At 46.8% G+C, this 27,420-nt stretch overlaps 1 protein-coding gene across 2 annotated transcripts in view; it reads right to left on the bottom strand.

Annotated features, from left to right (window-relative positions):
- CLIC5 (chloride intracellular channel 5) overlaps window positions 1-27,420 on the bottom strand; it is a 147,425-nt gene that overhangs the window by 20,714 nt on the left and 99,291 nt on the right. For both annotated transcript variants that reach the window (XM_040983491.1, XM_040983492.1), the window contains exons 2-4: window positions 23,792-23,901; window positions 19,057-19,182; window positions 11,618-11,724 (exon numbers count right to left, since the gene is read on the bottom strand). In XM_040983491.1, the coding sequence (XP_040839425.1) occupies window positions 11,618-11,724; window positions 19,057-19,182; window positions 23,792-23,901 (343 nt within the window). The remainder of the gene's footprint in view (window positions 1-11,617; window positions 11,725-19,056; window positions 19,183-23,791; window positions 23,902-27,420) is intronic.

Here is a 27,420-nt window from a genome sequence, read left to right on the forward strand (position 1 = left end):
AAAAGCATTTCAACATTTTTTTTGTACTAAAACAAATGTATTTTTAAATTCCGCTTCCACGAGATCATGCAGGCATCTTCACACATGCTAACCTCTTCTATTCGTGTGTTGGCAGCCTGTGTGTTCTTACAGTATCCACTCCAACGACTGGAACTTTTTCTCAGAAGATTCCAACACACTTTCAAGAGAGATCACACGCGGCTACTAAGACCTAACAAAATGGAAAGCAGCGCTCTGTGTTCTTCATGCTCAACCTGTGCTTACGCTTAGCTAGGGAGGCTACCCCGGCCCAACCCCGGCACAGGTAGCAGGTGCCTTCCTAAGATGGTTTCAGAGACCTTGAGGTTTTTAAGTCAAAATTTCTGTGTAGTAACTTGTCCTGTGAAAAATTACTCCAAGCTACTGATAAATTCAGAATACCAGACTGGATCTAACCCCTGATTTCAATCCTTATGTCTCTTGCCAAAGGGTTTAAAAGTGGAGACAAGCCTGGCAGGTTCTGGCTGGACCCTGGGCTCCGCTGTGTCTTTGGAACAATGTTTCTCCATTGCAATGCGTTCTCACCCATCCTGCATGAACAAGCGAGTGACAAACTGGCACCAAGAATTTCTGCACTGGGGTGCTTGCAGGGTCAGCATCTCCCTTGCATTTCAAATTCGGCTCCAAATCTATTAGAAATGGGGAAATCCATCCACAGGGTAATCTTTCCAAAATCATTCTCTACTAAGAGTCGGCAGAAGCGTGTGAGAACCCTTCCTGAACACCGTGTCTGAATCACAGATGACAGCTTTGAATTCAGTCACTGTGGTTATGGTACTCCCAAATGGTAAGACACACCTGATAAGACAAAGACTCACTCACACCCACACAGAACTGGGTTGGCCCAGACACTACTGGGCTTGGCAGCACAGCCTTGGGACCCACAGTGTGTCCCTTTGTTAACGAAACTGCATGACAGCAATTGCATTCAGGCTAATTGATCTGTGAGCCTGATTGTTTAAGGAGGTACAAGTGGACTTCAAAAAGTTCATGGAAAACTGGAAGGGAAACAATTGATTTTGGTGCTGGGGATGTGATATGCTTTGCTGGTACCTAGAAATGTCAGAATAACACATACACTGCAAACGTGTGTGTGTGTGTGTGTGTGTGTGACATGCACTAAGAGGTGGCATTTGTGCAGAATAAGGAAGGAGTGGTCAGAGCTGAAAGGGCAGTTAATTGGTGTGCAAATGAGTCCCTTAATGTTCTTTTGTCCCCTAGGACTAGATCAGAGTGCAGCCAAGGCCAGGAGAACTCCTTCTGGTCAGACAGTGGGAAATTCCAGCCCATGGAATGGTGTTGGTGGTCTCTGCTCAGCTGCAGCCAGCAGGCCACACAGCAGAATTCCACTAATGAATTCGCCCACCCACGCAGGATCCACCTTCTACCCCGCCTTCTCCTCCCCATTCAGCACGCAACCCCGCCACCAGCCACCAGCCACGACTGCGCAAGGATTTGCTTGGGGAACAACATTTGTTACATCAGAAATTGCAAGAGCATCTGCCTCAAGACGCAACTCAATGAAAGCGCCGCTGGAGGAGTCCCCTGGGCAGCTCCTGGGAGGGGCGGTGTGGGAGTAAGTTTCTCGCCTTCTGCTCCCTCCCACCCGTGGCCCTCCTGGTGGGGGAAGAGGGAGACCGGGGGAGACCAAGACTGCACTCGCTGCCCAGCAGCGCCCGTGAAACCCAGAGGTGGGTCCCCTCCAGCCTCTGCTATTTGTTTTTCCTTGCAAGAGCGCTAACCAGAGCAGAACTCTAACCAACCCATCAATAAACAAAATGCTCCAGCTGGTGTTTAGTGCAGAAGGCCTGCCAAGGGAGGCAGGCTCAAGAGGGTCCTTCGTGGCCCAAAAGTGTCCTGACAGTCCCCAGGCCTCCTCCTCCTCCCCCAAGGGCCGGGAACCCACCAGCCAGAAGCCCGCATCCTTAACACGACCTGGTATTCTGAATTAGGTCACCAGCGCCCGGCAAAAGAACTGACAATCCACCGTGTGCCCAGCAGAAACACACGGAGCGTCCTTCTCCCACAGGCGATGTCTACAGCTACTGCCAGCCTGCAGCCCTACTGCTTTGTCCCTGTGGCCCTAGCTGCCACCCTGTGCCCCCCGAGGGCAGCACACGGTGCCACTGGCCATCCTGAATTCACAGTGATACACGGGGGTCGGGACGGAGCGAGAGGAGAAGGCGTTTAGCGCCTTGCCAATGGAGGTGGCTTGGAATAATAAACACACACACACTCTTTGGAACGTGGCTTGCCACATCCTGGAGATCTGGGGGGAAAAAACCCTGCTGGGCCTGGCCCCCTCGCAGCCCTCCCCCCGCCCCCAGCAGCTGGCTTTCCCTGGGCTTTGGGGGGAAAGGCATGGGCTTGTGATAATGAGGGGCTTGTTAGTTCTAGGCTAACAGCCCTCCCAGGCCGCTCGGATCCTTTCAAACACTTTCCTATTTTAGCTCAAGGAAGTCCATAAATGTAAAGACTGGCAGCAATGGAAGGAAAAGAGGAAAAGGCAGAAATGGGTCTTTGTGGGCTGACTTCCACCCAGCAGCCAGGGACCTGGGGGAGGGCCCGTCAAGCCTGGTGGACCTGCCACGTCCCTGGGGTGGGGGACGTATAGGAATGCAGCTTCGAGCCTCCAGAGGAGACGTGGCCTCCTTTGAAACCTCCAGGCAAAACTTAGGGGTGACTGAGTGCCTGTGACCAAAGACCACGCAAATGCACAGCTATTTTCCCTCGACGCCGCCAGCCCTCCTCTTCCTCTCTAGAGTCAATTCCTCTGCCCGCCAGGAGAGGGCAGCACGTGTTCCCACATTCCAGGCAAAGCCGGGTCTCTGGCAAAAGCACATTTGATTATTTGGAGAGTTTTGCAAAGTGGACAGCAGCAGCCAGAACCATCACATACTGATGTCTGCCGTGTGCCAAGAACTTCCTAAAGTGATTATTATGCATTAATTCACTTAATCAGTGTTACAGTCGCCACCAGACAGATTAGAAGCTGAAGCATGTGGAAATGGAAAGATCTTGCTGTTACTCCCTGGGATTGCCTACACAGAGGCCAGGGGTCCAGCCCAGCCCACCGCCTATCTTTGTGCCACCTTCGGACTAAGAATAATTTTTACATATTTGGGTGGTGGGAAAAAAGGTCAGAAAGGAATAATAATATTTTGTGATGAGTGCCCATTGATGAAATATCATTGGATTGCATTTCATTCATTTCTTTATGGGCAAGGAATCTGCAAATAAATAATAAATAAATAAATAAAACTTAATGGAAAAATGTGTGTTACTAGACAAGAGAGGGACACCCGGCTGCGGAGGGAGTCAGGGCAACCATTCCAGAGACATCTGAGCTGACCTCAGCTCCCTCTCCTCTGAGCAGGGGACCGCAGGCTAGGCAGAGGAGAGTATCTGAATAGTCACGGAACAGCCTCAAGGGTGCCACAGAACCTTAGAGCTGAAAAGGACTGTGGGAGTTGCCTCTTGTATGGCGAGTCCAAGGTACACTTTTTTTTTTCATACCTTGAAGTCAGACTGAGTTTTATGACATAAATACTAGACTCTAAAGGAAAGCAGTTTTTGTTTCAGAGAAAACGTTCACTTGGCTTCCGGGTGGAGTTTCAACAATAGTGCCCTTCCCTCTGTAACACCTGGGGTTAGGCCACTCCCACCTGCAGAGGCCCAGCCTTTTGTTCCTTCCGTGGGTGGGACACCCCGTCTACTTCTTCAGGATCTTCTATGGATTGGATTGTAAACTTCTCATTCTTGAGCTGACGTCTGTAAACCCCTCTTTTCTAGACATTCAGTGAGGATGATTTTGTTTAATATATTTCTTTTGAGAGTCTTAGGGATATTATTCAAAAAGAGTAAGAGATGCATGCTGGGAAGAAGGCACTTTGATGCCTGGTGTGGTCCAGCCAGGAAGTCTACAAGGTGGAAGGGCAGGCCTGAGTAGTGTGGACAAGAATCCCGAGAGCAATTCTTTTTGATTCTTATTGTAAGTTTGTTTGCTACCAGCTTGGCTCATGGCAGGTGGCACCTCTTAGAGGGACAAAGACAGGAGTGACTTGAAGGTTAGAGCCTGAATGCAGTTGGAGAGAAGGTGATGTGACTGTGGCTTTGCTGCTTTCCAGGAGAGTTTACAAATGAGGACATAGCATGAGGCAGGATGACAGCAGCTGGCCTGGGGACAAGCACCAACCAGGGGATGGGTGGTCCTTCAATCGCAGCCTCCTCCCTGGAAACCATCAACCCACTCATCAGATGAGCCCACTGAATTCCCAGAACAACCAGAGCCTCCTTTTCCCAGAAGGTGCCCTGTTCTGCTTGCCTCCAGCTTGCAGGAAGTGGAGCTGCAGATGAAAAACTCAGAGAAAAGGTAACCTCAGTCATTATTCAGAAGCAAGGACAAGCCTGCAGAGGGACCTCCACGGCTGAGGGCGACCCATGTGTTCTGGCAAAGGATCTGGGTGGCAGGTGGCAGGAACTGAGATGCCGGCTCCCACCCTCTGCAGCAGTGGCCAGGTTTGGACTGTGATTGGAGAGCAGAGCAGTGGGTCCAACCCCTGCAGGCGCTTTTCGTTTGGGGACATATGCCCTGGATTTTCAGCTTCTTATAATTTGATTATTTCAGTGAAGGCAATTTGCTAGACATCAGATTTCAAGTTGGGAAAATAGGACCACTACAATTACTACAAGTCCAGTGAAAGTGTGCAGCAGCTTAGTCTGAGCATGATGCTTGTACCTTGGGCCCAGAGCATCGGGTCCAGCAAGTCACAAACATCGAGGACAACTTTTAGGCTTACACTCAGCCAGCTGAAAGCATGTTATTAGCACAAGAATTTTATGGAGTCCTCCCTTAGAAACAAAATTTGAGGCAAACTTGACAATGAAAAGAGCAACATGGGAGACTACAGCCACGATAGAGGGCCACCCAGGTAGCCTGCTGTGCTTCCTGGACTAATGACAGAAAGGCAAGAAAATTGGGAATAGGGGACTCGAGGGACTGCAAGACGTCTTGTGGGTCTTTTAGAAGGGAGGAAAGGAAGAAATGGGTGTCAGGTGTAGGAAGGACACAGGTGGGGGCAGAGCGATGGGGAAGGAGGCGCCCCTGAGCAAGGATTGGCAAGGGGCGGGACATGGCATCTGCAGGGAACAGATGGGAAGGCATGAGAGCAGCCTGAAGTCAGCACGGCCTGGGAAGAACGCACAGAAGGAAAATCCAGAGGAAATGAAAATAGCAATTCCCCCTCCCCTTCATGCATCCCCAAACAGAATTATTTGTTATTCTTCCAGGAGGTTGGTTGGCTTCTGTCTTCAGGGAGAACCAAATTGTAGCCAACCAGAGGCCTGTTTTGTGCTTGGTCTGCTCCACCGTTTAGAGCCACACCTGTGGTCTGCTATGGGCGTCAAGCATTAAGGCTCTCAGAGGGCCTGTTACTGATTTATATCCCACACTGTCCCCCACCAACACGCACACTCCCAGCTCTATTTTATGGTCCTTCCCTTGTTTTCTTTTCTCACCTCCTCCCAGCAGGGTTGTACTTTATTCAGTTATGTGCATCCCTGTGAGTAGCTCAAACCCTTACGGAACAAGTGCAAGTGAAGGAAGAAGGCCCCCATGGCAGCAGAAAGTAGAGGTAGAGATCAGAGGGGAAAGTGGAGGTGAGGGAAACCCAGGAAGGCCCACGTTCTAGAAGTGGACCCACAGCCCAGCGCTAGGGAACCTGTTTTCTGCCAAGAGCTCTTTGGATATTCACAACATTTGTAGGCCATATAAAACATCTTTTCTTGAAAATCAGCCTGCTGTAGATTTATTGAATTTCAAATCCAGCCTGTGGTTTCCTGGATAGAGGTAGGCCAACATCATGGGCCGGATATTCCCCAATCCTGGGAGATCCAAGACTATATGTGGTACTTTGTGGAAAATTAGAACTGAAAAGCTGTGTTTATTTTAGAGCAATTTTTAATGCATGCATAGTTTTATTCATAATACACATTTCTGTGAACTTTATTGGGGAATAAACTATGCCTCATTTTCAAAAGCTTTTTGTGCCAACATTATTTTTTTCTATAAACCCTTTGAAATACTCTCATATATGGATTAGATGCACAAAAGTTGTGTTTGAGACTTTTGGGACTTTTTAATAGGGGACACGAGTCCCAAGGAAGTGGCTGGGTGAAAGGGGCAAGGATGAGGGTAGCCTATATGAACAAAGTCGGAGGAATTCTGGGTCTTTGTCCTAATCTATCTCAAAAAAGAAACTACAAGAGATGTTGATGTTGGTGCAAAAACTGCTTTAATCCATGCATAATTTTTCATTACACACATTTTCTGTATGAACCATTTTCAGACCACTCATGTGTGGTTTTCAAAAATGCTTTGCACCAAATGGATGTGTCTTTTACTTTACTATCCATGAAGTTTTTGAAAATACAAACCACTTCCTCTCCAATCAAAAAGAAATGGGAAAAAGCACATGAGGATATGACACATGAACCCCAAACAAGGACATCATTATGGGCAAAACTGAGTTGTCTGCAGGAAAGGTGATGAAACTGGAATAAACAGAATCCTCCACACTGGTAAGAACAGAGAATTAAAGGTGCATGTTAGAACCATGGGCCTGGGACTCCTAATGTGTGTAGCACCTGAAATCAACTGTAACAGAGAGGAATGAACAAAAGGGAAAGAAGAGACTGTGAGAAATGAAGGGCAGCACAATGTATTGGATCTACATTACAGTCAACAGCCAAAGTGAATTTTTTGGAAGTCAAGAGATTAAAAGCCTGATCAGGTGGCAGTTTAGGAGCAAAAAGCATAAACTAGAAAATGAGATGCAGAGACAGAAAAACCCAGATCCTGTTGGGAGATGAGAGAGCCTAAAGATCTGTTAAAGCAGGTGTGAAAAAAACCTCTACAGGGACAAGAGCAACTCATGGAGCTGAATCCTGTTCAGATCAGAGCCAGTGAAAGAATGCAGAGCTGCTGAGCCTGCTGCCTAGGCCTGCATCCCATGGGCTCTGTGTGCCCTTGAGGCATCTCAGGGGCCAGTGCAAGGAGTAGGAGGTGAGTGGTGCTTTGTGAGCCTATAGTAGGAAAGATAGGAGATGGGGAAGGCCACATGGAATGCCCCTGGTCGCCACCACGTGGCTGGTAGGACGGATAAGAGGCATGGTGCAGGCTGGGTACAAAGCTGCAAGGAGGTTACAGGATGGGGTGGGAGGAGGGTGACCAAGCTTGGGCTCTCCCCTCTCCCCATCATTCCATATCAAGACTTTAGAAATGTTCAGTGAAATGATGATTTTTGTGCTATTTGTTTGTGACTGATTTCATAAGCAAATGACAGCACATTTTCCACATAGGGTCCTTGGGTTGAACACATACAGGTACCTCTCTCTGGGCCACTAGACACAGCACATCCAAAGACATAATACTTGTCTGTCTCCCCACTCCAGGGGTGGGGATAGGAGATCTCAAGTGACAAGAAAAGAAAGCAACCTGCCATGTGGCACCTAACTAAAGATAGGGTCTCGTGATGTGGTCCTGAGAAAGTGCAGGCTATCTCCGATTCAGATGAGATGCAAGAAGGGTGAGTCCAAAGATGTGACAAGGGTGTGAAGATGGCATGGGGTCCCAGCAGACCAAAGGGACATGAATCAGGAGAACAAAGAGAAATTCCATGATGACAACGGAGTGAGAATAGGGACCAGGTCACTGACATTTTTGGGTGAGCACTCGGGAGAGGAAAAACATGCAGCTGGGGAACGGAAAATGAAACCCTCGGAGAAGGAGAGAGACTGAATGAGTGGGAGGTTTGCAAGTGCTGGTTTGGGGCAGGGCAGCAAGAGCTAAAGCTGCAGATTCTGATGCCAACATTCATGCTTGCCCCATCTCTTTGATAGTAATACACAATGTTTAGTGAGCATTAATTATGTGCTGGGCATGATGCTAAGGAATATACATGCCTTGACATAACATACAGGAATCTGTATTCAAGCCTGGGACATGCTACTTACTGTCTTATTTGATGGATGAAGAAGCTGAAGGTGTTATTAAACCCATTCTACAAATGCAGCAACAGAGCCTCCTGCACAGCGGTACAGCTCCAAGGGACTCGGACGCAATGCAGCAGTTGCTTGTTTCTGTATTTACATGTTTCATTGCCCTACAGAGAGTGTATTAAAGGCAATGACTTTATTGTATAGGTTTTGGCAACTCCTTTGCCTAGCACAGTGCAAGCATGTAGAAAATATCCTATAACTATTAGCTTGGTGCCATGGTCTGGATATTGGTTTTAATGCAGGTAGCAAAGGTTTGGCCCCGAGTGGTGCTAATGGGGGAGAGTAGAGGATTTATCTTGTTATGGTTGGCCTGAGAGGAGGCCCTTAAGACACTGGGGGCATGTCCTTGGAGTGATTCTCCATAGGGTTGGTTATAAAAGCCAAGTTGGGCCTGGATGCTCTTTCTGAGTGTCCTCACTGTGAGATCCACCCTCTGCATGCATTCTGCCACGCACTACCTTCATCAGATGCCAGACTAATGGGGTCTCCTGATCTTAGACCGTGAACCCCCAAAACTGTGAGCTACACTCCTCCTACATAGCTTGTTTTAAAGATTTGTGACAATGATGAAAAGGTGACAAACACACTCAAACTCGTAGCTGCTCCGTGCAGTCTGTGTTGGATGAATAAATGGATAACAATATAAAAATATGGATAGTTCTGTTAAGCTGTAGCTCTGCGTGCTCCCAGGGAAGAGAATCTATGAGACTGCACCAAGGAAATTTTGAATGGTGGTGTCTGTAGCCAAGACAGGAAGGCAGAGATGGCCTACGTTATAGAAACACATTACAGTGCTGGTGAATTCATGGTGAGAAAGCAGAAAAGGGCTACAACCATGGTTAGCATGTTCCTGGGGGTGGGGGTGGTGTTGAGGAGTTAGAGCTGAACTCCAGAGAAAAAAAATTGCCAATACAAAAACAATGTTTAGAAGGAATATTGTGCAAATGGAGCTGAAGATACAGAGAGGGTATTGCACAATAGCATAGAGGCTGGGGACACACCCAAATGCTCTTGTAGGTATCTGGGGAAGATTATTGACCATGGATTTGTGATGCTGAAAAGAGGAGCCATGTGGCCTGAGACCATGGAACCAGCTCTGAGCCCCTGCAGGTGCAAAGCTAATCTCTGTGGGAGGTTCAGGTGCTGTGTGGGACCCTTGACCTCTGGCTTGCTGAGCCTCGGAACTTTTTGACCACAACTAGGAGATACAGGATGGGAAGAAGGAAAAGTAAGGGGAGGGGAGGAGGATGAGTAGGTGATGGTTAGGAACGAAGGGATGTGTGGTGTCTTGTTAAAGCAAGCAGGGAAAGCAGCTCAGCCAAAACATTGGCTCTCTGGGGAGGCAGAAATGCCAGGGCTTTGAAATGTGCACACGAATTAGGGGAAGAAAGAGTCACCAGGGTGAAACCCATTACGGCAAAAAACAAAGTGAAACAGAAGAAGGGGAAACAATGAAGACTGGAGAATACTGAGTTCCTAAGAAATTGATATAGTAGGCAGTGGAAAGTGTTGCTTTGGCTTTGGGATGAGACAACTGTAAATACGAATAATATGTAAATAACATTGATCATTTAAAGAATCTGGAAGGCTTAAAGGAACTGATTTTTCTGAGGGCGATTGGACAAGTACGCAGGGGAATGTTTATGGCTGAGATAAAAGGACTGTGGAGGAGGCATCTAAAAACCAGAGTTCAAGAGCCAGTTTTGTCCCCTGGCAGGAGGACAAGTCCCCGGTCTTCTCTCATTTGTCTCTAGGGCTTTGGCTAGGAAAATGACATTACCCTCTCTTTCCTGCTCTTTGGGGCCATCTTAGCTTTCCAGGGCAGACACAACAAAGCCCCCAACAATGGGTGACATAAGACAGCTGAGACGTTCTCTTACAGTTCTGAGTACAGGGGTTCAAGTTCAAGGTGTCACAGGTGCCCTTCCTTGCCTTGTCCGGTTTCTTGCATGTCAAGGGCATGTCTCTTGGCTGTGACAGCATTATAGCTCTCTCTGCCCTGCACCTGTATGTGTCCTCCCCTCTTCTTATGAGGACACCAGTATTGGGGTCAAGGACCCCACTAAGTCCAGCAAAAATTGATCTCAAGATCCTTAGCTAATTATCTGCAAAGATCGTATTTACAAGTAAGGTCATGTGCTGTAGTCCCAGGTGGACATGGGTTCAAACATCTAGTATATTTAAAATATCTTCCATGTGTCTTCTTACCCCTCAAGAATCACACCCCTAATACTCCCTTCACAGGCACCTTGAAAAGCTACCATGGTCCACGGGCAAGCCTCTCGGCTGGCATTGCAGGGTCTGTCCCTGGCTTTTCCTCACCCTCTCCATGTCCTTAACTCCATGATCCCAGTCAACTGGCACACCTTAATCCTTCAAGCCCCAAAGAAATTCCTTCATGAAGCTATTTCGTGATCTCTAGCTGTAAGTTCTCCAGGTTCTTTACACTCGGCAAAAGCCATTCTTGGACATCATCAGTTCTTTTGACTCTTGGGTTAAGCTTTTGTTAACTTCTTGTCTGGTTATTCGACTCAAGAGTTTGTGCTCTCCTGCACCTGCTGGACCTGGAAGACTGGGAAAGTGGCTTTCCTTTGTTTAAGGTCCCAGAATCGAATTCAGGAACTGTTTCTGAATGATTGACTTCTTGCTGCACGAACTCTGCTCTGTTCATCACCACCATTTCTTCTCTTTCAATCCATGCACAGCAGTCTTTCCTGGTTATCTCAGTTGATAACCTTAGTCCCTGCAGCAGTTAGCATGCACTTTTTTGTCTTGGTGCATGGTATGTCTCTCTCTACTTGGTCATTCGTGAAGATGCATGTGATATTTCTTCTGCTTGGCTGGAAGCAGTAGGGCAGGGATCCAGCTCACAAGACCACTTTACCCTCCTGTGCTGAGTCACTTAGCCTTCCTTCACTCTCCTTCTCCTCCTAAAGCTTAACATGGTCTCTATGAGAAAGCTATTGTGAAAGAGCAACGGCAAATGAGTAACCAAGTACATGAGTTTGCTTGAGAATGGGTTCAGCACAGAAGAATCAAGTCCTTAGCTCTACAGCCAATGTCAAAGGAGAATTGTTGGAAGTTGAGCCAGGCTTTGTGGGGTGGCTTTTCCAGCAACCTCTGCACGCACAGCTGGGAGAATGCAGAGAGCCAGGCATCCATTGTCAGATTTTGCCAACCAGCCTACGGACAATTCAGGGAAAGATTTTGCAAGACCCAGAAGGAAGTAGGAATGTGTGTTCCCCATCTGAGCCCAGGCAGGGTCACAAATTCAGGACAGAGAGTAGCAGGGACTCTTCTGTTCAGTGCCTTGGGATCTGCTGTCAGTCAGCGATTCAGCAAGAGGGCCCACCAGCCTTTCCTCCTGCACTAGTCAGACAGAAGCATCCCCACCCTCATTCCTGTGCCAAGGGAGACATGAGGTGGGCAGAGAGCAGCAAGCACTGTTCCAGATGCTTCTCTGATGGAGTCCTGGACAAACTGAAAATGCTCTGGAGAGGGATCAGGCATTGTCACTTACCAGCATTGTTCTGCTGCTTGGTGTTTTTGATGTAGGCAGAGAACTTGGAGAAAATGTCAATGCCTGCTGTGTTGGATTCTCGGTGTTTTGCAGCCAGCCTAGGGTACCTGGAATGGAAGACAGAGTTCCCAGGACTCAGTGAGACTTGATGTTCTCTTATGCGGGGATGGTGGTAGTGGTGGTGGTTCTTATCCCCACCAAGGTGGGCAATATTACCTCTCTCAGTTGGGTCCACACATGGGTTGGGCCTTTAATAACCATCTTGTAGAGTTGTTAGGCACTCTCAACCCTTTTTCAAACATTAAGAAAACCAGAGACTGGGAGGTGCTAAGAGCAGACCAGGATGAGATGGTCTGCTGGCAAGAAGCCAAAATGTCCCCTCAGATTCTGAATGTGACATCTTCCTAGGACCACAAGAAGTGATGCACCAATGAAAAAGCTCAAATCCAGCTTCTGACTGAGCTTGCCTCTGTATCAGGTAGGGCACCTGCCATTTCCCCTGCTCAATTTGACCTTAGAGTGCACTCTAGGAGTAAGGAGACACCAGGCACCAGGCACCTTGGTACTGATGCCTCTAAATCTTTTCTCCAGGGGAACAATATCCCTGTCCCTCTTCAGACATGTTCTGCACCTCTGGGTTCCTTGTGTGCAGTCATATGCTATGCAGATTATCCAGTCTCATTAGCAGGACAGGTCTTATTTCCCAATGTAGGGAAAGAATTGCAGCGACTCAGTCCTTCCCTCCCCTTGACAGCCTTTCATTTTTGAGTCAGAAGAGGCAAGGCAGAATTAGAACCATCAGTCTAGAGCCTGAATGAAGTCCATTTGCATGGGTGGGAGTCATGGCTGCAACCCATTAGTGCCATTAAAATAAACCTCCTGATTAAAAATACTATTTCATTATTACTAAAAGTACAGAAGTACGTGGTCAGGCATGTGTGAGAGGAAATATGGGACAGCTACCTGGCTAGGGTTGTTATCAATGGATTCTCAATTAAGCTCTTGGGGTGCTTTAAGCTTACATAACAAAATCATTTGTTCTTGCTGTTTGGTTTAATTTAATATTGTGAATAACTTGCCAACATGAACAAACGATTTGTTGTTCATCTTTTTCTTCAAATGACACATTCCCTGGCGCTGCCTACTCTTGAGTCATGGCCATTTCATGGCAGAGATCAGCCATTGGAGGAGTTCTCAAAATCTGCTAATCTGACAGGAAGTCATGGTCATCCTTATGTCACAGAGCCAATCACTGGGCGCCTGAGGAGTTCAATGAGGATTTGAGGGCCCATGGCTAATAAACAGTGAAGGGACCATGAGACCCTGGTTTCTTGGCCTCAACACAAAGCCCTCCCACACTCCCTCCCTCTGGGAGCAGGACAAACTCACTCCATATCGAGTGCCCAGTAAGTATCAGGCACTGCTGTGACCCATCCACAACTACATATGACTTATTCATGACAACCCTATTGGCACTATTACTCTCGATTCCCACGTGAATAAACTGACACTTTCAAAGTTCCAAGCTTCTTAATGCTGGAGTCCTGTGGGTGACCTGTCTACATCCACCAGAAGGGGCGATCTGCACAGGGGCTTCCCGGGCAAATGGGAATTGGGAAATTCATCTGCTGGGAAGGCGGAGGGAGCACAAAAGCTAGGTTTTCTGAAAGATGCCAGTAATCTGTCATTAGTGCCACTTCCCTCCATTGCGGCCTCTAACATAGACTCTAGTACGATATCATGATGATAGAATTAAACAATTATTAACAAATAGCAAGTACTTTCTGTTTCTCCTTAATAATGAAAAGAGAGAAGAGTCTAAAAATGCCTTTCAGTGGGCAATTTGTCGGAGTCGGTTGCTACGGCTGCTCTATGCAATTATTCGATCACATTCTGGGAATTTACCCATCCCTTTGCCATCGTGGCGGGCCCAACACGGCTATGTGGCTCCAAATCCAAAACGGACATCAGAGAGCCTGTAGTTACAGGGGTTGTGGCACCCTGTTTCCTGCACATTGTGCGGCACAGTGCTCCATTTGAAGTTCATTCTTGGGGCCAGGGTGTGTCGGAGCTGCGACTTTCACAGATGTCAGCAAGTAGGCTTGGGGAGCTTACCCCACAGGGTGCCAAATGTGTGCAACTTAGGTCCTTCTCTGCTACATTTTAAAGTCACAACTAAGTGGGCTGCAGACTATTTCCAGTGTCTCTACAAGGCTAAAAAACAGTGTTTCACCCACGGAATTATCTGCAAATAACCTTGAGATTCGGTCTGATGACAATTGCAGAGATGATAAACTTCTCTAACCCTAAGACCTTTGTTTATTTAGAGCTCAGGAGCTAGCAGTGGCTCTAACTTTTTAAATGGTGGAAAGAGAATGAGAAAACACGGAAATCAAATTCACTGTTCATAAGTTCCACCAGGGCACAGACATACCCATTCATTTCCATATTGGATACAGTTGATTTTACTGAAAACCAGAATCTGTGTTAGGTACTGTACTATTCAGAAAGCCAAAAATTCTATCTGGCCTTTTACAGGTAAAGTTAGCTGACCCCTAATCTAAATAATGCAAATTTCTTATGACACTTTTTAAGATCTCTTACATCGAGCACATCTGTCTGAGATACGCATTTAAGCCTCATTCTGGGAAATAGAAAAGAACTCTCTCGTCCCTCCCACATAAGTTTCTTTGAAACAGAAAATTGTAGCAATATATGTATGCATATATATGTGCATATAAATGCTAGCAGACGGTAATTGCTGCACCTGGCTAGAGTCCCAGCTGACTTCTCACTGACAAGTCACAGGCCCCCATACCACTGAAGAAAAAGACCTCAGGCAACTAGACCCACATACATTAAACACCTGCTAGGAAACAGGCCCTATGTCTGCACTGGAGGACACCCTGGAGAAGAGGGAGGTGGAGTGATCTTCACTCATTCTGGAGAATTTTCTGGCAATCTGAATGTTGACCTTCATTTTTGCTAGACAGCTGAAAAGTGAAAGGACTTTCCATGTCTGTCTTCTCCTTCATTCCTCCTTCATTGGGCCCGTCCTATGAGAAGCAGGTTAATGCTTCTGAGTTTTCTGATCCTGACCATGTGCTGGCTTCCTCTAGTCTGTGCCATTAAAGATAAGAGCCTTGAAAGGGTCTGGCTTATTCATTCAAATGGACCCCAAGGGCCGGCAGTCTAGGAGGAAGGTCATTCATGGTCCCTAGAGCTGTGCTTGGGCAACACAAAATTGGCATCATCCTTCCTGACTCTTTAAACTATCACTGAATGAGCTCACACTCGGTGTGAGGCAATGGACTAAGTAGTGACATCTTGTACAGTAGCTGTCCTGAAGGTCATCAGGATTTTCTTTGTTTTCTAGAGGTGAGAATTATAGACCTGACAGGCACCGCGTACTTCTCCTGCACCAGTGACTACTCACACTCAATGTCTGTTTCTGTCTGTTTTCCAGCTTCTTTCAGTTTGGGTGGGGTTCTGTGACTGGTCCCTGGGCATTGGGAAGCAGGGGACGTGATGTAATTGGCTATGGCCCTGGTCCTTAAAATGACTTGGCACAGCCTTGAACTCTTTTTCAAAGGAGGCTTGAAGGCTATGTGTTACAAAACCACAAGATGAACAGGCCGCTCCACCCACTCACATCTTGCCTGAATAAGAAATAATCTGGTGTTCTACTAAGTCTGAGACTTTCTGGGTAATCTGTTACTGCACAACCCAGTCACATGGATTTGAACCTTCGTTAGTCTCTAACACCTGAGCCCATTCTCAGCCCCCGTGCTACCCCGTGAGAGGCAAGCAGGCTGTTTCTCCCCCTGCCAGAAGGTTAGAATAACGTTCTAGTTATTCTCTCCCTGTTGTGAGTTATCCCTCTGCGCTTTAAAAAATAATGTAATCAAAGTATCTTCCAGATTCTATGATCTGAACCCTGTTACATTCCACGCATGCTCACTAACTGACAGAACAATAGGCTGTGTACCAAGATTCAGTTTACCCTCCTGGATTTTTAGTGCAGCATCGATAGGTGAGGATTATCTTAACCAATAGCTGCCTCTGGGTCAGCATTTCGGTAAACTCATAGGATGGTAGAACTTGGTCTGGGACGCATTTTGGAGACTGTGAAGTTTTACCCTCTAATTATGGAAATGAGGAAGCAAGTGGGATTGAGGAGAGGTGCTTTTTCAAGGTCACAGAGCAGGGACTACATTCGGCAGAGAGGTGGCCAGGGCTGGATCTCCTGACTTTGTTCTAAGTCCTAGAAACTGGTCACTCCTTGGAGATAAAAGGCAAGGGCAGCGTGTTTCAGAGTCACCTCAGCGTTGACCCCGACACTTCCCTGTGGAACCTCAACCGAGTCAGTCTGTGGAAATGGAAGAATGCTAGTCCCAGGAAAGAGTTAAGACTTTCCGGAATTCTCATTTTGACACCAAATGCCCTGTGGAATCAATTGTGATTAAAAAAAAAATTGTTGGAGTGTTTATATGTGATTTTCAGAAAATAAAGCTAACGAGGCAAAAATAGCACCTACCATTGTCTTGGCTCTCTGGCAGCTTTTACAAACAGCGATGTGATGAGAACCACATGGCAGACTAGTGCCTGGTGAACGCTTCATGGGGTTTGATGCCCTGATGGCACTACAGGGCTCAGAACCAACCAGTCAGGGAGGCAGCTTGGGCTGGTGGCCTGGTGTGAGCATCAGGCTTCTGTGCTGGAGCTAATGTGGGAAGATTTCCCGGGAAGTGATCACGGGACCTGCCACAGTGTCAAGGCTACAAAGGCAGGTAGGGGACACTCCTGGATGGCCTCACCAACAGGGCCTACGTGTTGGCAGCCTTCTAGGATGCCCATGTAAACAGCTTTGAGAAGTGCTGGATCACTGGGTTGCCCATGAAGCAGCAATGAATGTCTCCAAACCTCCCACACAGCTGAAGTCAGGAGGAAGCCCTGAACTGGAGGAAGGTCAGGGCAGGCTGTGTGGGTGGGGATGATGGGGAGAAAGAAAAAGAGCCATCCCTCCTGCAGTATGGCGCCCCTGGGGCTCAGAAGGTGGCTCAGGTGTCAGAGATTAGGGTTCAAAGCTACACCACTAGGTGGCGCTATTCTGCAGTCACAAATTAGCCACACAGTCGGGGGGGTGTGGCGCGGGGGCGGGGACTGAATGTACAGGGCTTATTTCTCACTCAAGCAAAATCAGAGCAGGCAGAACGGCCTCTTCTATCCAGTAGCTTTTGAAACAGAGCCGTCAACTCTGTTAGCAGGAAAAAGGGGGAGAAGCATCAGGCCAAGGAAGGGCCAGAACGTGGTTAGTGCCATCATGTCCACTTCCTTCCCACTGGCCAGGAATCAGCCAGAGGACTCCCCACCTTGACTGAGAGAAGCTGGAGTGTAGGAAAGCACGTAGATGCTTCCTGAGTGTGCGTAGTCTCTGCTACAGGCATGTCACACATCATCCATGAAATGAGGACCAGCATGTTGATCTCAAGAAGGTGACTGGGTAAGATACTGCTCCGGAGTTGACTGATGTGATGATGACCCTTCTTGGAAAGACAGTCCCAGAACACAGGGAACCCTTCGGTCCCATCGTAACTGCACGCACGCTGGAGTGCCCTGAGTTTCAGAAACACCTGCTAAAGCAGAGCTGGATTGGGCAGGTGGGGTGGGAGCCTCGCTTGTGGACACAGGAGTCCGAGAGCAGAAAGGGCCCCAGAGAGTCACTCTTCACGCTCAGAGGAGACAGGAGTGTGAGAGGTGTCAGCACATTCCCACCAGCAGGGCTGGCAGCACCCCTGCACCCCTCCATGCAGCACCCTGGCCAAGAGCTCAATGGGACTCTCGGGCTCCACTTCCTGTTCCTGGTGGAGCAGTCTCCCAGGAGTGCATCTTCCCACAAAGGGAAGCACTCATTTCAGCCTGGGCCTTCCTCTGTGGCCTCCCAGGCACAGTGTCAAGTTCAGCTGCTCTGGAGCACAGCCTTTCCTTTTCAGATGCACGCCTGAGCCAGCACAGGAGGTGGAATTGCACAGAAGCGAGCTGGAGCTTGGGTCCCCCTCAGGGCACTTGCAGCTAGGGGCTGGCTGGCTGGCTGGCATCCCATCCAGAGATGTGTGTGGCTTCTGGTAGCAGTCAAGCTGGGTGTCACCCACCCGACTGCTTCATCACTTCCTTCAAGGCCACACACAGCAGCCACCACCATGCCAGAAGCAGCTTTCCACTCTCCCTGTGAAACTGAGCTAAGGATGACAAAGAGGACTTTTCAGGAAGGTTGTGTGATTGTTGGAAGTTTAATCACAGCAGGACAGGAACTTTGAATTTTTTTTTAAGAGTAACTCACAAGTAACTTGTAAGACCTTGGGCAAATTGTTCTCTAGAGTCCTGGCTATATAATGACCGTGACCTCACCACCTCCTAAGGGCCTGAGTCCTGCTCAAAGAGAGTGTGATATAAGCACTCATCAGCTTGATTTTTAAACTCAATGCGAGATGGTGATTTTTAGTAGTTGTATACCACTTCCTCTGCCAAACATGATCTCAACCCTTCCCACTGCTCTCTTGCCATTTTATCACTGCAGCCTTTGGTGAGCCCCTCACTCAATATTGGCCTGGACTGTTGCCACAGATGTTGCTTCATTGATTTCCTCATTTCCAACCTTCTGGCCTCTTATGCTTCCACCTCCCCTAGCTCATAATTCCTCTACTTGGACTTTTCCTGTGGCCACCTCACAGGCTGGAGTCCATGCCTTACTCAGCATGCAATGTGATTCCCCCAGGTCTCTTCAGATGGTGACTGGCGGGATCCCTCACCATAACATGCCAGTCAGAATCAAGCCTTGCCCCTGTAAACTCTCCAACCCACTGTTTTCAGCATTATACTTCTCTTTTCCATCAATAGCAGCTATGTAACCAGCAAGAATATCCAAGCTTGCTAGCCTGGCCCCTCCCTGTTCCTGTTTCCCAAAGGGGAGCTATTGGAGGCAGGCTTTATCCATTTCACTGTGGGCCAGATCAGATTGGGCTCTTGGTGCTCAACTAGTCAGTGGGCTTGCCTTTCCCAGCTTGTTATCATTTCGTCTACTTTTCAGCTTTTGTTCAGAAATGGTTCTCCCTTCCAGTAATATGGACTGTAAAGAAAGGGGTATACTGGGGCAGAGCAGAAGGTGGAAAACTTCCTACGACGCCCTGTTTAAGAGGGAGTGACTGGTTCCACTTCACTGACCCTGCCTACTCTCCTGTGCACTGAGCAGCGCGGGGTTGAGATTAGCAGCCCTTAAACGGAGTGGTCCTCAAATCTCTCTTTGAAAAGAGAATCCTGTGCTTTGGAGTGATGAGGTTCCCTTAAAAACCGGCCCCCTCAAAGCTATCAATCTGCATTTGCAGCTCCAATCTGGCCCCTTTGCATGCGTTAGCTTCCCAATCAATCAATGCATTGATTACTTCTCAGGGGTTAAGGTCTCCTCCAGGAACTCCTCGATCTTGTTAACATCTGTCTTCACATCCCCATTGAAGGTCAGGAAGGGTGGATGGGTCCCGGGGGCGAGGTTGTGCAGGTCAGCTGGCTTTCTGTGGAGAGAACAAGATTGAAGTGTAGGTTTATATCAGGGAGCTGGAAAACCTACAGTTCATTGCAAACAAGGGTTCTGTGTCATCCAACATGCCCATCAGCAAACTATGGATCTGCAGTGTGGGGTGAAGGGCAGGGGAGGTGGGAGAAGGTTCTGAAGGAAAGCTCTTCTGCGGAGTCCGTGAAAGAGAAGCACTTCAAGACGAAAGAGCTGCACACAAATGAAAAGGTGGAGAGGTATAGCTCATTCAGCTCCAAGCTTTCACTACCCAAAGCTCAGAAGCCTTTGCTGACAAGATAAACAGCTTCAGAAATCACTGAGTTGGAATCTACTCCGTGCAAAGAAATATCTTCAAATGTTAGGAAAAAAGAGAGAGTGAAAACTTGAATCATCTGCCAAGCTGAGGTAGCCTTATCCTTTGTAAACTACATTCTCACACATAAGAATTAATTGCAATATTGTTCAGTCTTTTTCCAGACTCATTAGAATTCTATTTTTTCATCAATAAACAACCATGATATAGCATCAGGTCACTAAGAAAATAAGCAATTATTTGATTGAAAACAAAACTATTAAATCGAGACTCTCTTCACAAAACCTTTTTAAAGGATTTTCTTTTTTTTTTTTTACATTATTATTTGAAAGGCAGAGTCACAGAGAGGAGTGAGAGGAGAGGTTGGGGGAGTCTTCATCCACTGGTTCACTCCCAAAATGACTCCACTGGCTGGAGCTGAATTGGAAAATAAAAGGAATACTAGTCAAAATTATAAATCGTTTTAACAAGCACAGGCTTAATGAGCTGAAATTCAGGATTTACTTGAAAGCAAATTTTAAAGGTGTTTAATAACTTGCATGGTATGATGGTATGCATAAAAGTTGCTATTTTTAATCATATAAAAACTGGACAACTTACTTGTGGTTGCAAATAGATAATGTTATAGAGAGTCTTCCTGCTAACACAATATTTTAAAAGATTTCAAAAATTATTTTAATTTAGCATTAGAATCAAATCTATCCGGCAATAAACTCTGTTGAGTTTGACATGGAGGGCAGGTTGTTTTCTTACATTCTTGCACAGGAAAGAGTCTATGTTTTAGGAGTTGCCAAAGTTTAGTCTGCTTTGTGCTACTGTAACAAATATCGCAGACTGGGTAATTTATAAAGAATAAAGATTTATTTCTTACAGGTATGGAGGCTGGAATACACAATTACTTTTTAAAGATTTCTTCATTTTTTTTTTAAAATTGTAACGGCAGAAAGACAAACAGAAAGATCTTCCATGCACTGGTTTTTTCCCCAAGTGGCCACAATAGCCAGAGATGAGCTGATCTGAAGCCAAGAGTCTAGAGCTTTTTCTGGGACTCCCACATGGGTGCAGGGTCCCAAGGCCTTGGACTGTCCTTCATTGCTTTCCCAGGCCACAAACAGGAAGCTGGATGGGAAATGGAGCAGCTGGGATACGAACCAGTGTCTATGTGAGATCCCAGGTATGCAGGGAGAGGATTTAGCTACTAGGCTGCTATAGCAGGCCCCACAATTTTTAAAATGGTGTTTATTTTCACCTATTTAGAAAGGAGAGGAGAGGAGAGGGGAGGGGAGGAGAGGAGAGGAGAGGAGAGGAGAGGAGAGGAGAGGAGAGGAGAGGAGAGGAGAGGGGAGGGGAGGGGAGGGGAGGGGAGGGGAGGGGAGGAGAGGAGAGGAGAGGAGAGGAGAGGAGAGGAGAGGAGAGGAGAGGAGGGGGGGGGGGGAGAAAGGACCCCATCCTCTGATTCATTCTGCAAATGCATGTAACTTTCCAAGCGGGCCACACTGAAGCCCAGATCCTAGGATTCCAAGAGGGTCTCCTATGTGGATGGCATCAGCCCAATGACTGGACCATTGTTCATTAGCAGGACTCTGGATCAGAAGAGGAGCAGTTGTGAGTTGGCACTCAAACATGGGATGCTGGCACTCCAATCAAGGGCTTAACTTGGTATACCATGATGCCCACCCCAGATAACACATATAAGCTTTGCAATATTCTAATACTACCAATTTGTTCAGATTCAATCAAAGTTTTTTGTAGCATTTTTTACTTTGCAACTTATCCAAGGTGAATATTAGTATTCTTAAAATTTGGCTCTAGCTTTACTAACAAGTAGTTATTTTTCTTGCAATACTTAGAAAAACTCCGTTCAACAGTACCGTGGTGTGGTAGGTTAAGCTTCCACTTATAGCATCAACATCCCATACGGGACCTGGTTTGATTCCTGGTTTTCTACTTCCAATCTAGTTTCCTGCTAATGTGCCTGGGAAAGCAATGGAGGAAGACTCAAGTGCTTGGGTCCCTGCACCCACCCATGTGAGAGACCTTGGCTTCAGACTGACCCAGCTCTGGCTATTGCAGCTATTTGGAGAGAGAATCAGTGAATGGAAGATAACTGTTTCTGTGTCTATCCTTCTTTCTCTGTAAATATACCTTTCCAATGAAAAATAAATCAATCTTAAAAGAATTCTGTTCAACACAAGTTGAAAATCTCCTATGAATCAGAAATTGTGCCTATTTTTAAAAATCACTGTGGTGTGTAAGCACTGATCTAACTCAGAAACTATTGCCTGTTTTCTAAATAAACATATCTTCGGTTTTTAAATGAGACTCAAATAAAACATTTACAAAAGGCATTTCTTCTTATAGCAACTGTCGCTTGTTCTGATATGGTCTTCTAGAGGGACTCTTTGCACAGTGGTTTGGCAGCTGCTTTGGATTTTACATGCTTTGTTGGAAGCCCTGGGCTTGCATCTTCACCTTCATGCTAATATGCACCTTGGGAGGTAGCAGCTGGTGGAACAAGTAGTTCTTATCAGCTTGGAGAGAGACCTGCATCGAGATCTGGGCTCCCAGCTTCAGCCTGGCTGCTGCAGGCATGTGGAGAACAAAGCAGCAGATCAGAGACCTCTCTCTGCTTTTCTACACACACACACATGCACACACACACTCAGAGGGAAAAAGAGAAGATTTGCAGAAAATGAACATTATGAAAAGCTATGCATGGATTTCAAAAATTTTAAAGACTTATTTATTAGTTTGAATGGCAGAGTTGTATATAGAAATTTTCCATCTGCTGTCTCACTCCCTAGATGGCCACAATGGCCAGTACTGTGCCAGGTTGAAACCTGGAGCTTCACCCAGATCTCCTATGTGGGTGGCAGGGGCCCAAGGACTTGGGCCATCTTTTACTGTTTTTTTTTTTTTTTTTTTTTTTCTCAAGCCATTCGCAGGGAGCTGATGCGAATTGGAGCAGATGCCCAAATAAGGATGCACTGGTATCTGTGTGGGCTGTCAATGTCACAGCTCACAGATCCACTTGTGTGTCACCCTCCCATCCCTTTCCAAGAACTTTTTGAAGTGCTCTCATTTGATAGGCAGCACATTGAGTCCCTAGGGATACAGAAGGTCTGTTGGTGAACCTGGAAGCAGGCTGGGTCAGACATTGATTGAAACTGAAGATAAGCAAAGCCTAACCCCACCTCAAGGAAGCAGAGTGTCAGAGGTTGATATTCCAAAGAGAAAGCCTCAGATGAGTGAGCATGAGGTGAAATTCTGCAACACATGTCCAATCAGAATGGTGGATGGATAGAAATTCAGGTCTTCGCCCGTTAGCCATGCTGAATGTGGTTCCTGGCATGCTGTGCTGAACAAACTGGCCACCTGTGCGGTAGAGACTGTCACTGCTGCCAGAAGGGAAGTGACCTTGTGTTTGACACAGGCCCAGTTATTGCCTAAGGGTGTGCTCCTGTGATTCTGCCAGCTGCTCAGAAACACAGCAGCAAGTATGGAGCCCAGAGGGGCGAGCTGGGGCAGGAGAGAGAAAGGTTGCATCCAGAAGGAAGAGGAGAAAGATTGCTGGAGACTTCCACGGGCAGGGTAGGCGCATGGTTCCCCACAGCACTCTCTCTGGGCATGCAACATTTCTTGTAGGAATGGGGAGTGGAAAGCATTCAAAGGAGGAACTGTCAGAAAGCAAACAATGGGAGTAGAGGAGTCTGGAATGAAACAAATTCCTGGCACAATCAGCTTGGGAGGGGACAAGAAGAATTTCAATTAGGGGGCTACTCCCAAGGTGCCCTCCCAGCACACACCCTCTCCTGCTGCCTCCTGTGGCACTTGGAACACAGACCACAGAGACAGGAAGGTGTGTTTAAAGCTTGGTTGGCTTAGTCCCTTTGTTTGCCTTGTGTGTGTCCCTCATTTCAGACCGTGAAATGACATTCTTCCCTTGTGCGTCCTGTTGAGGTAGAAGAGAGAAAACAGATTAAAGCATTCCGGAAGGGTAAAGATGCTGAATGATGCTAAATGATACTTGGTATATGTATAAATTTGAGAGGCTGAAAAGAAGAGTTCTTCCATCGACTAGCTAATTCTCCAAAAGCCCTCTGTGTCCAGGGCTAAAGCCGGGACCTGGCAGCTCAATCCAGATCTCTCATGTAGGCTGCCATCTCTGTGATTAGAAAATGGAGTAATAGGTGAAGCCAGGACTCAGGCCCAAGCCCTCCACTGGGAGGCCATATACTCACTCCATGAATCCCAGGACAGACTCCTATTCCTGGTAGTGGCCATGTTCTCTTACCTTTTCAGGTCCACAGTGGTGACGTTGAACACGACTCCTTTCAGCCAAAGGATCATAAAGAGACGCTGAGAGAAGGGACAGTTGCCAATGCTCTCCCCGTCGATTCCAGCCTGGAAAGAGAAGCAGAGCCTGTGTCAGTGCAAGCATCGCAGCAAGCACAGGCACCCAAACGCCTGCCTGCAGAGAGCTGACTGTAATCCCTGCGTAACAGCAAAGGGCATAGCACTCTACTAGTCAGTTCTATCGTCCTAATGTTACGTAGAGCAGAGCTTGACACTGTTTAAGGGAGCAATAAACACCGCCCGAATCAAATTCAGGTTTCCAGCAGAGTGATTTTGCAGAATCAGAGCTTTCTAAAACTTTGGAACTTTAGCATCTCAGGGTACAAAGCAACCTTCAACATCATGTAACTTAACACCAGTGATGCTGCTGAACTTAACACCAATGTCAAGTGCTACACCTTCAACTCAACCTCTAGTCTGATTGAATTTCTCTCCTAACCAATCATTACATCTCTCAAACCAGTCCAATCTGAGCACCGTTCTAATAATTGCAAATGTTTTCCTTTGTCTATACCTAGCCAAAATATGTTCCTCAGCAGTTCACTCCCTTCCACACACTGGGTTTTTGTTTCATGAGGATGTAATAAGCATAAATTGTTACCCCGATTCTCCACATAAAGGTTAATCAACAGGCTTAAGACTGCAATCAATAGGTCTCTTATATCTGACTAGCATGTGACAACCAGTGTCAATAAGCCACTCATTTGTTAATTCCTGTTCTTTTCCTCCTTCTTCCTCCTCTTTCTTCTTTTTTTTCCTCCTCCTCCTTCTTCTTCTTCTTCCTCTTCCTCTTCCTTCTTCTCCTCCTCCCTCTTCTTCTTCATTTTAAAGATCTCCTTTTCACTGGTTCACTCCCCAAATAGCCACAATGGCCAGAGCTAAGCTGATCTGAAGCCAGGAGCCAGGAGCCTCTTCCAGTCCTCCCACATGGTATAGGATCCCAAGGCTTTGGTTTTGCTTTCTCAGGCCCTAAACAGGGCAGTTGGATGAGAAATGGAACAGCCAGGACAAAAACTGGTGCCTATATGGGATCCTGGTGCTTGGAGGTGGAGGATTAGCCAATGGAGTCATTATACCAGGCCTTGTTATTATCTTTGTGTTCAACAAATAGCACATTAACTGTGACTGCATAAGGCACTGGAGAAGGAGGCTCAGGAGCTGTAATAAGGCATTTCTCCAGGGAATTTACAGCCTTCTGATAAGTGGGGAGGGCTGGTGAATACAGGAGCATATGGGACTAGAAAGCAGGCATTGACTGACAGCCTTTGGATGCTTCCCATTTCATTTCTTCTCTCACAGACTTCCTCCAAACAGCCAGCTGTTGTGTTTACATTGGCGGGATGAGTCTCTCCAATCAGCTTCTGAGAGGGCTGAAAAGCCATGAGCTTCACAAAAACTTAAGCTGAGTAAACACACCAGCCAACAAAAATGGTGGTGGGCCTGGTCTCCCTCATTCATTTCCATTGAAGGGTTTATTAGCCCCAGCATGATGTTCAGAGGAAGCGATAACCTACTCACTCTGGCCTCTGATGCTGGCTGCCCTGGTCTCTAGTTGGGGCCGTGGCAAGGGCCTCTGCTGACAGAGACCACAGGAGGGAAGACGCTGAAGCTCACTCACAGGTGCAGAAACTTTAACCATCTCTTAGGAAAGAGGACTTACTAAGATTACTCAGGTTTTTGTTGATGCTACTTGTAGAAGAAGGAGACAAATAGATGCATTCCCAAAGCTCGATTTGTTTTTGGTGTGGCATTGCCATGCAATGCCTGCTTTTCTCTACATTGGAGACAATGTGCTTACTTCTGCTTTGTCCATCACTCGCAGCAGAGGCTCAGGTTTAGAATGGAAAACTAGAGCCTTTGAGAGTGTGGTCTGAAGGTGATTGCTATGAAGTTCCAGTTATTTTATCTTCCTCTTAGCTACAGCAGGAGCCCCACACTTGATTCAGATCTCACTGTTCCCCCACACTGTAGGCAGTCACCCCGAGGAGTGGAGCTGGCATAGACTTCAATGTACACAAGCAGCGTGCCACACCTGTTCCCCTGGGCTAAAGTTACCAAGAGAGCCCTCACAGGCTTGGTGCTGATGTGAATTTATGTCACTCCTCCGAGAACTTTCCAAGGAGCTCACCACTGGGACATGCTACACAGGATATGCCCCCCACCCAGGGCCAATTATACAGATAATAAGGGGAAAATTATAAAAAATGAAAACTACATACATAGACTGTTATCTGCTTGAGTGGTGATCTTGAAAGGATAAGATAATTAAGGGAGGAATGCATAAAATATTGGCAATGTTTATTGCCTGGACAGGAAACTAATGTTACAATAACAATGCTGTAATAACACATGTGTATAAAAATTGTCAGGTATTTACATAAATGATTACTAATTAGAGTGGCAGAAAGACAGACAGGTGGAAAGCTTCCACCTGTTGATTCACTTAACAAATGTCCAAAATGGCTGGTGTGGGCTGGAGCAGAAATGAGGAGCCATGGGTGGCAGGAAGTCACTGGTGCCTCCCAGATGGTGTGTTACTAGGAACCCACATTCAGGAGATGGAGCCAAGATTCGAACCCAGACACTGTGATGTAGGGTGCAAGCGTCTTAACCACTAGGCTAAATGCCCACCATATATATATATATGAACTCATATATATATGTACTGAACTCATTTGTTGTTCCTGAGCAGTCTGTGAAGTTAGATGCTATCATCATTCATAATGTACACACAGAGGTACAGGCAGGTGAAAATGACCTTGGTGAAGCCAGGATTGAACCCAGGTGGTTGGACTCCAGGTCTAGCTTTCTTAACTACCATGCTTGTATTACAAGCCAAGGTTTCCTGCTCTGTGCCAGGATGGGAAGCTGCTGCATCATACATGTACCTCCTCCCCTCCTATCTGTGTGTGTCCTTGTGTCTGATGTGTAGACTGTGATGTTATTTCCAGCTCCCTACATCTTCACTGTGTCTTAGGAACATTGACTGAAATGATGGTTTTGGCCTGGGACACAGCAGTTGCCAAAAGGCCAGTAGAAACATGTGAGATTCTACTGTTTCCTCATTACTCCTTTAGCCTCCCTTCCCCAAGCTGCCTTCAAAATTCACTAATGCTATGGCCACAATGTCTCACGAGTATTGCAACCACTCAAAACATAAACAGGGAAGAGACAAGTGAAGTTCAATAGCACTGCACACACCCTGGAAGCTCCGAGGGGAAACTCATCTGAATTTGATTCACAGGAATTCTGAATGGAGCTGAAGACAGGAACAAAAGTCATGTTTTCTGTTGGATAGTTCCTCCTTCAAGTTCATGTCTAACCAAAACGTGTGAATGGGACCTATTTGGGAATAGAATCTTTATAGATATAATCAAGTTTAAGATGGGGTCCTATTGGATTGAAAAAGACTCTAAACACAGCTAGTGTCCTTACAAGAAGAGGGAAATTTGGGTTTACACAGATAGGGAGAAAGCCTTGTGAAGAAGAGGCAGAGACTGGAATGAAGTGTTCACAAGCCAAGGAATGCAGAGGACTCTGGTGGCAGACACCAGATGTTGGAAGAAA

Source organism: Ochotona curzoniae, unplaced genomic scaffold (assembly GCF_017591425.1).
Source record: "Ochotona curzoniae isolate NIBS_2020 unplaced genomic scaffold, NIBS_Ocur_1.0 contig_3819, whole genome shotgun sequence".
NCBI lineage: Eukaryota > Metazoa > Chordata > Mammalia > Lagomorpha > Ochotonidae > Ochotona > Ochotona curzoniae.